The 10987-nt window shown below is 44.1% G+C and overlaps 1 protein-coding gene across 1 annotated transcript; it reads right to left on the bottom strand.

Moving 5' to 3' along the window:
• Nucleotides 1-9350: 9350 nt before the first annotated feature.
• LOC126074688 (histone H2A.J) lies at nucleotides 9351-9985 on the bottom strand. The gene has a single exon (XM_049881507.1). It carries the CDS (start codon nucleotides 9916-9918, stop codon nucleotides 9529-9531), a length of 390 nt encoding a protein of 129 aa, XP_049737464.1. The 5' UTR covers nucleotides 9919-9985; the 3' UTR covers nucleotides 9351-9528.
• Nucleotides 9986-10987: the final 1002 nt, after the last annotated feature.

The raw sequence follows: 10987 nt of genomic DNA, 5'->3' as shown, positions 1-10987 counted from the left end.
CACTACAAAATGTGAATAAAGGATCGTTAACAATAATACCCTTTGGCATGGCATGGAATGAGCATAAAGCCCTAACGATATCCAAGGTTCTATTTAGTTTCAATTCTCATTTTGTGTCTACTAGTTTGTGCTCTTCATTAAAATATCTCCTTATTTATATATGTGGAGTCCCGGGGTGGTGCAAACAATTAAGTGCTTGACTATTAAACAGAAGTTTGGCAGTTCCAGTCCATCCAGAGGCACCTCAGAAGAATGCCTGGCGTATACTTCCAGAAGATCCCAGCTACTGAAAACCCTACGGAGCGTGGTTCTACTCTGACACACATGGGGTCACCATGAGACAGAATTGACAGCAACTGGGTTAGGTTTCTAAAATCACTTTTTTAGCATACAGGTAATTCTTTAGACCAAGAAGATGCCACAATCACCACCTCATACAGAGCTGCACGCTTTGTATTTTGTCCCTAACAAACTGGAGCAGGTCTAGTAACTGAAAATGTTCCTGGGTTTGGGAACAAGACTTCTGAGGCTCACAGCTGTAACTGAGCAGAGCTGCAGGTAATTTCTACAACATGTAGGTCTAGGATTCAAAAAATTATGAATGAGCTCAAGCTGTGGGGAAAATTTTATCTTTATACTCCTAGAAGTGAGGGCTTTTGGTTAAGGTTAGAGTTGGCACTTCTGTGAGGCCAAAATAACTGCCTCTCAGAGAAACATGCTGATTAAGCAAAACCCCTCCTTTCCAGTCTGTCGGCCCTCTCTGTCCCTACTTTCCTTCACAGCCAAACTAGAAGACTCAGATGAGGGGACTCTTCCCCCACCACACCAAGGAGGATGTGTGGTTGTAGCCCAGATGGAGACGCTGGGTTGCCTGGGGCAGAGATGGTCCACAATAGCCAAGCAGGCAGGATGTAATCCTCTGGTGTACACAAACTACCGCCACTAGTGGTGGGCAGGCAAGCAGAGGTTGGGGCACCACTGCAGGCTCTTGGCCTGTAGCACACAGCGTCCGCATCAGATGGGCCCTCAGGAGCTGAACGTCTGGGGTGTGCGGAGGGAGTCTGGCCACTGCTAAAGGCAGGAGGCCTAGAGTGTGGTTTTCCTCTTGGGAGGGCCACAGGAAAGGGGCCATCCGTGCAAGTCAGGGCTGTGGGGTCACAGGAGGGCTGTGCGTTCCGGACATGTGGACAAGGAAAAGTACCACCTGATGTCTTCACACTCGCACCGCTGACAGGCCATGCTGCAGCTGGAGCCAACAAGAGACGTCCTTTCCTGCTGCCATGTCCCTCCAGTGCCCTCTACTGAGGAAACTTACCATCTTGGTTACTGTAGTACTGGAGAAATGTCTAAAGGAATTCCATCTATTATAGCAGATCAAGTACTGAAGTTTGATTTTGGAGCCCAGGGGCAATGCATTCATAACCGGCACATGAGTGCAAAGAAAATCCAGTCCTTTCCACTTCCACTATCACAACCTAAACCAAAAAAAAAAAAACCCAGTGCCTTGGAGTCGATTCCAACTCATAGCGACCCTATAGGACAGAGTAGAACTGCCCCGTAGTTTCCAAGGAGCGCCTGGCGGATTCAAACTGCCGACCCTTTGGTTAGCAGCCGTAGCACTTAATCACTATGCCACCAGGGTTTCCATCACAACCTAGTTATAAAATTATTAGCACAAATTCCCTCCTTTGACCAAAAAAAAAGAATTATTTTGCAAGCCCCTTCTGGCAGGCAGTTAGGCACTGCTAGCTAATGATATACAACTTTTTTTGGTCACTTTTGTTCCTTAAAAATCTCAAGGGAACCCCACTTAGCTGACAGGCTCCATGTTAGAAGTTTGTTAAATAGAACAAAGCTATGAACTAGGAAGTAAACAAAAAATACTCAGAAGCTCTGACAGAGACAGTGGTACTCACCAAAATATTCCTTCTGCTCATCTACATTTCTCAGCCTTCTTTGTAGGTAGGGTAGGCACAGGGCTAGTTCTAGTCAATGAGCTGAAGCAAAGAAATGTGAGATTCCATGTTTCCTGTTTACTCTTGCTAGAACACTCTATATATCAAGGGCTTTGGAGTCCTTAGGTGGAGCAAACGGTTAACACACTTAGCTGTAACCAAAAGGCCGAAGGTTCAAGTCCACCCGGAGTTACCTCAGAAGGTAAGGTCTGGCAATCTACTTCCAAAACAATCAGCCACTGAAAACCCTATGGAGCACAGTTCCACTCTGAAACACACTGGGGGTTGCCAGGAGTCAGAATCAACTCAATGGCTACTGGTCTGTTTGTTTGAATCTTTGTCATGCCATGAAAGGTCCAGTTACATTCTTTCCCCATGGCAGTGGGTGTCTACTAATACTATATTTGGATAATTAAGAAGTAGGCCCCTCCAGAACCTCTCTTTACAAGTTTCCACACTGCTCTATGCCCCCAGGAGTCTGAGTTGTACAGACTGCATTATGGGCTTTCTTCTCTTTTGGCTTCCACTTGGGCTGGGCAATGAGAAACACGATATTGTAGGAAGGGAAGAAAATGAGGTCATGGTTTTATTCCCTTGGCTCCTCCCTGCATGGTTGCCTTGGGTTAGCTTTCCTTGACCGCTCCTGTCATGTGAACCCCTTTCACAGAACGTTCTCCTTCCAGATCTGGTGACCACTCCTTCCCCTCACTCCATTACACCAACTGTCACTGGGTAAGCTCCTGGGGTATTGTACCAGCATTTCCTTGTGGTTTCCCTACATACGACCTACTCACATCACTATAAATAGTCCCTTTATTAACTTATCTTAATTATCCCATTTGAACATGCCATCTGTTTCCTGGCAGGATCCTGGCAGATACAGCACTTACTAGATAAATAATACATGAAAAAGGGAGATGTCACCGAATACACATAACAAAATAGTTAATAAAACTCTCAGAACACTTAAATATCATGTTTAGTGCTTGTTGGAATAACACCTTTCAGAATGAGACCTCTGGCTATGATGTCAGGGATAGAATGGCTAAAGGGTGAAAGACTAAAGGTGAGAAGACACACTAGGAGACCATTGTAGGAAAGAGATAAAGAGCACTCCCTTTAATACAGGAGGATGGAAGAGAGGAGGGGAAGATCTACTTCAGATGTAGAAAGCCCAAGACTGGATAATCAACTGGACATAGAGGATGAAGCAGAAAGAGGTAAGAATTTAGTGTAGCTATTTTTTTTAGCTTAGGACCTCAGTTGTATGGTAGTGTCATGATTTAGGAAATAAAGGTGTGAAGCTGGTTTAGTTAAGAGTAATGAAGAGGAAGAGGGTGGTAACAGCAGCTAACATTTATAGAATGCTTATTGTGTACCAGGTATTCTTCTAAGGGCTCTATACGTATTAATTTATTTAATCTTTACAACAAAATGTGAAGATGTGTCAACTGAGGCATAGAATGATTAAATAACTTGCGTCTGATTATGTAATTAGTAAACCACACCAAACTAAACCCACTGCCGTCAAGTCGATTCCGACTCACAGCGACCCTATAGGACAGAGTAGAACTGCCCCGTAGAGTTTCCAAGGAGCACCTGGTGGATACAAACTGCCGACTTTTTGGTTAGCAGCCGTAGCACTTAACCACTACGCCACCAGGGTTTCCAAAAAAAAAAATTTTTTTTTTTTAACAGGAGAGCAGAAATTCAAACCTAGGCAGCCAGACTCAGTAACTGGAGGCAGGAGAGGGGAAGAAAGGGGAAGGAAGGTTGAGATCATGTGAGATAATCTCTTGGAAATGTAAAATAGGTAGGTGAAGTATGAAGCTCAGGAGGCAGGTTGTTGCTGTACCATAAACATTGAATGAGAAAGACAGGAGAGCACAAAAGGGAAAAAATGAGGCAGGAAATCAAAGATAATAATCATAACAATAGAATTAATCTATTGAGCTTTTACTATACACTACTAAGTGCTTCACACTAGGAAACAGATACTATTATCTCGCTTTTATGCATGAAAAAACCAAGACTCTGTTATGAGTAAAAGCCTAGATTTTTATTGGGCTGAGTTTTTTTTTCCTGATTTGAGTTCAAATCAGAATAACTTAACTATAACTTCAAACATAATTATTAGAAACATGAAATACCATTCTAAAGAAATCAGAACATTCTTACTCTATATGAAGACATACACAAGAAGATAAATTCAAGATAGGAAGTTCCTTGAAGAACATGAAAACAAGCGGATGCTCTTAGAGGATCCAGATGTTTAAAGTGAATAAATCTAGGACTGAAATATGTAAAGACAGTCACTCCCTCTTCTGCATGGAGTTTGAACACTGCCAACACTTGTCTTAGACTCTTTGTCTGCGTCTTCTGCTGAGCCACTCTTCTTTTGAGTGTCGCATTATTTCTTTAGCTACTGAGAAAGGGAAAAGCAGCCTGTGGCAGTTAGCAATTGGCCTAGTACTACCAGCTAGGCCTCGGTGTTGCTAAGAGTCCGCCTGACAATCAGAAGTATGCTATGGTGTTCTGCTGACCACAAAAAAATTACAGAGAACACCAACAGCAGACGAGGTCACTCGGAATGTGAAAGGTCAAAATAAAAAAGAAACGTCACTCTGTAATCAAGCCTAAACAAAACCTGAGCATTGTCCAAACCACAAAAATGACCCAACAGTCTCCTCTCCTTGCTAATATGCATTAACGTATTTACCAATTACAGCTTTAGTGTCACTTCATTCCTTGTGCCTTGTAGTTAAGATTTATTAAGATGTTGTCATAAACTTGCCCTACTTCCTGACAGCATGTAATCCACAGTAAAGTCCCAAAATCGACACATGCATACCCAAATCCTCTAAGTCATTTCTAACACTGTCTGAGACACCCCACACTTCTCCATGCTGTGTTCTCCCTTGCTGCAAAAAGCAGTAAACTCAACTTGTTCAATTGAGTTCCTATATGTTGAAGCACTTTAGTGTTGAGCTTATTTTGTTTCTCCAGGAATAAGATCTCTTGGGATCTTTTTGGTTACCTGATCAGATTTGTGCTGTTCTTTTAAAAATTGCTTTTAGCCTCTATCCCCTGCTCCTATGGCCTGTCAACTTGTCTAATGCCAGAGTGTTGTCTATAAGAGGGAAAGTCTATAGGGAGAGTAGATGGACACAGGTCAGATAAAAACTGCCCCCTGGGGGTTGAGGAGTTCGGGTCTCCCTGAGCCAGCAACTTAGGCCAAACCTTGCTTCCAGTCACTACTTCCAAACCGTCTCCTTCAGTCTTTGTGTCCCTGAGAACTAGTCTGTTTAATTTCATCTACCGGGAACCAAAAGGTTTACTCAAGCTCAATGATCCAACTCGTTGCCATCGAGTCCATTCCAACTCATAGCGACGCTGTAGGACAGAGAACTGCCTCATACGGTTTCTAAGGAGTGCCTGGTGGATTTGAACTGCTGACCTCTTGGTTAGCAGCCATAGCTCTTAACCACTATGCTGCCAGGGTTTCCGCTCAATGATCAGTGATGACAAATTCTGAAGATTAGAAGTTACAGAAGCACCATCTTTACAGGCCATTTAATTTCTCCCAGTCTTCAAAATCTAAAATCGAGACTCTTCAAGGCCAAACACTACTTCCTTCATATTGTCTCATTATAACACTAACCTGTACGCTTGCCTCTCTGATAAGCACAATTTCACCTGGAACAATTTGGAATTGCAGTGGCATTTGGGGGGCTTTTGACGTGAACAAGATAGTTCATTTAAGAAGTACTTTAAAACAGGAAGCAAAGAAGCCCTCATATGCAGATTGTCTTGTCTGCCTAAAAGACAGATTTTCTTTAACATAGGACTCATTCTTCCTTTGTTTCCATAATTCAAGGATTACTAAGTGCTAGCTTTTCAACTGAATGGCTTGATAAATTTATCAAGGACCCAAGTTACTGTCTAAACCTGTCATTCCTCTTTTGTATATGTAAGGTTAAAACCTGTTTTTCTACACCTGGAACTTTCTTTCTTCTCCTTGCAGAGAAAATAAGGCTTACGGTGATAATTTCATATTTGCCTGAAGCTTGCTTCCTTTTATTTATGTATGTATTTATAGATGCACATTTGTATTTATTTAATTATTGTTCCTCTCTGTTTCTGTCTCTTGGGAAACTAAACATTAACTGATTTACAAAAAAAAAAAAAAAAAAGGTCAGGGTCAAATCAAATTTCTCACGATTTAAAGATTCTAAATTTCCTGTGTTTGTTTTATGAATATGTAACCGCAAAACTCCTTGACACTCTCTCAGTGTCCTTCAGCCTGAGTCCTCTCCCTCTCTCATCGTCCTTGGGAGTCCTCTCCCTCCACCATCGCTTAAATCTTGAAGACCCTCAGTCTCTTCAGCTGTGGCTATTTTCATTCTACACATTCTTTCTGGATGATTTTATCTGGCTATTTTTAATCATGACTCCCAAATCCTGATCTCTAGGCCTGACCTTCCCCCCTAGATTCAGACACACATCCAGCTGTGGGTATTGTTTTTGACTTTCCCCTACCTGGCTCCCCATCCCCCCAACTCCCCATCCCAAGCCCTGTGCACTGGCTGCCTGTCTACCCAGAATACCCATCCTGTCAGGCTTTTACTCCTAGACCCATTTCAGGTGTCACTCCCCCCACCAGTGTCCCCACCAGGCTGAGTGACACAGGTGCCCCTAATACCGGTTCCTATAACACCCTGAGTATCTTTCTTTACACATAGCCTGTTACATTTAATCATCTTTCAGAGTCTGTATTCCACATTAGACTTGAGTTTCTTGACAGCTGGTTACTAGTCACAAGTGTAACACATAATATACATCCAATCAATTGTGGAACATACAGGTTCCATTTCTAATCTGAGTGGGTGCACTTAAGAAGGCATTAACTTCAAACCAGGTGTCTTCGGAGGAAAAATGCAAATTCAAGTTCACAAGCTATAACCATTTATTACCCTTTTCTGTTATAGATTGTGAATTGCCTGTAATTAGTAAAAAAAAGTCACCAGACTTATTTTTATGGTTTATTATCACAAAGGTCACAGGACTCCTAGAACGCCATATGCTTACTATTTCAGCACTTTCCATAACTACTGCTACTCACTCTAAATCCAGTTTTAATCATGACGATGGCACAGGACCGAGCAACATTTTTTTCTGTTATACATAAAGTTGGCATTTGTTGACGCCAACTCTACAGACCCATTGCCATGGAGTGGATTCCGACTCATAGCGACCCTATAGGACAGAGTACAACTGCCCCTCAGGGTTTCCAACAAGCTCCCGGTGGATTCAAACTGCCAACCTTTTGTTAGCTGCCAAACATTTAACAACTGAGCCACCAGAACCCCTACAGAAGCTAACAACTACTAACTGAACTTTTCTACACAGGAAACTTAGTGCCCTCGTTTACAGCATCTCATTGAATCCTCCCTAAAACCATCTGAGGTAAACTCTATTATTATACCCATTATATATATGAAACAAGTTTAAAGAGGTTGAATCACTTTTCCGTAATTTCACAACTATTAAGGAGCAGAGAACCCAGCTGGACCTCTTGTGCACCATGTCGAAGCCTCTTAACAATTAGAAGGGGTGGGATGCCCTATACTTTCAGTACTACTTTGTAAGGAGTTTGCATATAGTATGCCAGTCATCACTAATGGTGGAGCCTGGCAAACCCTGTGATTCCAAGTAGAGAAAACTGAGCAGACCCGTTTTCCGAGACACAAAGGCAAGACCGGTCCCGCAGGAAAAACAGATCAAACAAATCCTGACCAAGTTAGAGTCTGCCGTGCTGAATGGCTTACCTCCACAGGAAGGGGTGCCTACGTATGTAAATAAAACTATGGATTCATAAATCTACTGAAAATCAGAATTCAGTATTCATCATTTATTAGTCCTACGTCTTCTTCCATGTGGTCTCACACTCAAAGAAATACTGGCCTTGTAAATGAACAATGTTACATGACAAGAATTACCCGTTTGTTCATCAAAGATCACAAGATGAACTGATTTTGTAGAAAGTATGCATTTTCAACTGCAAAGAAATTAACCAGGTGAAAAGAACAATCCTCAAAAATAGAAATGGTAAGAGGCTGATTGAACCTTGAGGCAGGTAAGTGCTGAGGGCTGAAGATATAGCATACATAAAAAACAAAAAACCAAAGCATACATATACATATATAAGTATATATGTATATATATTTTGCAAAGAGACTTCAACCCTAACTCATAGGAAAAATGAACCCAAACACATGAAATCTAAACTGGGATCTTTTTTTACTGGCCCTGTGGGCAAGGATGGAGCTTGCTGAGCAGGTGAAATGAACTACCAACCAGGGGCAGAATAGGATTGCTAGTGTCTTAACTTCTAAATGTGGATTCCTGATCTGAAATGCATTTTTCCCTGTAGTTAACTCATTCGGCCTCCTGTTCTCCTCACATATTAAACCAATGCCGTGCCTGTGAACCATGGAACTCTTATAGAGGCATTGTTGGAAAGAGGTCATTACTTCAAGCAGGGGTGGAACATATGGGATTTCAAGAAGGCTATGTGTTGAGTACTAACCCCTTAAAGCAAGGGATTCTTTTTCTTACAAAGCAAAATCAAACCGATTACATGTCTAGAGAAATTTGATATGATGAAGACAAGACCACAGTGAAGTTAGAAACTTGCGAACATCATTTTAAAAGCTCACAGGCTATGTAACTCAGGACTACAGATGCTGCACTGTTATGCAACATGAATACCAGGGGAACGAATTTCCAACCGAATGACTCAGGCTTCTGCATTACACATACTACTACTGAATATTTTCTTCATTTTAAAGAAACGTGAACCAAACGTAAGTATCTGAAATCCAAAACCTGAAAACGCCACAGCTATCAGGCTAAGAAAATTTTCTTAAATTGATACCACGTCATCAGAGCCACCCTGTGAAGGCAGAAAAATCACTCCACCTTTTGAAAAGTATGGAGGGTGAGAATGGCAGAAGAAACAACTTCTTCCCCGAGATCGGATCGGCCCCTTGGTTCCCTTCCTAGAAATGGATCCTGAACAACCAACCCACAGACACACAGGACAGCGAAAGCTCTGGCCAGGGAGCATAATAATAATGCACCCACCCCATTCCCCGCCCCCACTCCCCGAATGCACACCTATTTCTGCCTCTCTTTTGCCTTAAGATGAACAAGGAGAGCCCTACCCTGCCCACCTCCAGGCCAGTGGGTCCTTCTGGTCTCCCTTACCAAGCCATAACGCCTCAAGGGTCACCTGCGAACCAAAGCAGCCAGTGGGTGGATCAGGCCGACCCACCATTACCTGCTCTAAAGGTTTCCCGGCCGCCCCACGACTACACAGCTCTCTCGACCACATGATTTTCACCGACTTTATTGGTCCCCGACCCGGGCAGGGTCCTCGCCTCCCACCTCCCCACTAGATCGCGCCAACTCTTCTTAACACCCAGCACATCCAAAGACACTGCGGGCGGACGCGAAAAGAGCCTTTGCTGGGGAAGCCAGCCCCCTTTGCTCCCCCATGGTAGCGCTGGGGTCACTTGCTCTTCGTCTTCTGACTCTCCGTCTTCTTGGGCAGCAGCACGGCCTGGATGTTGGGCAGGACGCCGCCCTGAGCGATGGTCACTTTCCCCAGCAGCTTGTTTAGCTCCTCGTCGTTGCGAATGGCTAGCTGTAGGTGGCGAGGGATTATCCTGGTTTTCTTGTTGTCACGCGCGGCGTTGCCGGCCAACTCTAGGATCTCCGCCGTCAGGTACTCCAACACCGCCGCCAGGTACACGGGCGCCCCAGCGCCTACTCGCTCCGCGTAGTTCCCTTTGCGCAGCAGCCTGTGCACTCGGCCCACCGGGAACTGCAGGCCCGCGCGGGAGGACCGGGACTTGGCCTTTGCCCGCACTTTGCCGCCCTGCTTTCCGCGACCGGACATGCTCCCCTCGCACCTAAAACTCCAGGAAGGAAGGAAAAGACAGCGCTCTCGTTCCGGATACGAGAATGCAGCGCGCCACCCCGGAACTTCCTTTACTTTTTTTTGCTACCACTAGGCAGCCAGCTCCCATTGGGCGCCGCCAATACTCGGCTCCGGTGACCAATGACAGGCAGGCAGGCTCCGCTCCCAATTAGCCGCCTTCTCCAGCTCTGTCCAATAGAAAGAGGAATCTTCTAGTCCTTATTTACATAGCCGCCCATATGAACGTTCAGGACCCAAATGCTGGGTGTCTGCAAGCCTGTTGGTTTTAATAGGTACTGAGGTTTCAGCATCCACGCTCGCTCCCAGGAAAAAAGACTAAAGAACTAAGGAAGCATGGTTGAAAATAGAAGAATCCCGAAGAAGAGCTACTGCATCCATAAGTACAAGTGCTCAAGCAGTTGAGGTCGCACAGAGCGGTAGACGTTGCTATGCTCCCTAGTTGCATTTTCTCATTCAAGTCAGCATACAGCAAGGTAGTTAGGTAACTCCACACCGCGCTTCTTGGAGGCAGTACTCTCCTCAAGCGAAATCACAATCTCCCTACCGAATTCAGTCTGCCTAATAATAAAAAAAAAAAAAATTTTTTTTTTTTTTTTTAATACAGGTTAGGTTGCCTGTTCCTTTACATAAGAGCCTTGTTCCTGCCAAACCTAATCGGCCCCTGTTAGCCAAACAGCGTGGGGAGCAGGCCTCCAAAAAAGGTTTCGTCAATAACTGGCATTTTGAACTTTCTTAACTAGACTGGCTGACACTGGCCTCCCCTCAAAGTTCTGCAGCTCTCAGGCTGCCCATCTTCACTTCTAAGGTCTCCCAAACTACAATGCTAGACTAGACATGAACGCTTTCTGCACAAGCAGCAGGAACAAAATCGCCTGGCCAAAACTTACCATCTTTTTTCTTTGAGGTATGGGCCTGAAAAGAGTCTTTGGATTCCAGTGAGAGGCCTCAGGTGCAACTCAGGCGCTGAGGCTGAAAGTCTTGGGTTGGGCTTGCCCTGTGTAGGTCAGGGCGGCTCAGCAGATACTGT

This window comes from Elephas maximus, chromosome 4, assembly GCF_024166365.1.
Source record: "Elephas maximus indicus isolate mEleMax1 chromosome 4, mEleMax1 primary haplotype, whole genome shotgun sequence".
Taxonomy (NCBI): Eukaryota; Metazoa; Chordata; class Mammalia; order Proboscidea; family Elephantidae; genus Elephas; species Elephas maximus.
The sequence above is the reverse complement of the archived record's forward strand: the minus strand, read 5'-3'. Positions and strand labels throughout refer to the sequence as shown.

Bases quoted from the DNA above. Each gene is read 5' to 3' on its own strand.
- LOC126074688 (XM_049881507.1), bottom strand. From the start codon at position 9,918: ATGTCCGGTCGCGGAAAGCAGGGCGGCAAAGTGCGGGCAAAGGCCAAG.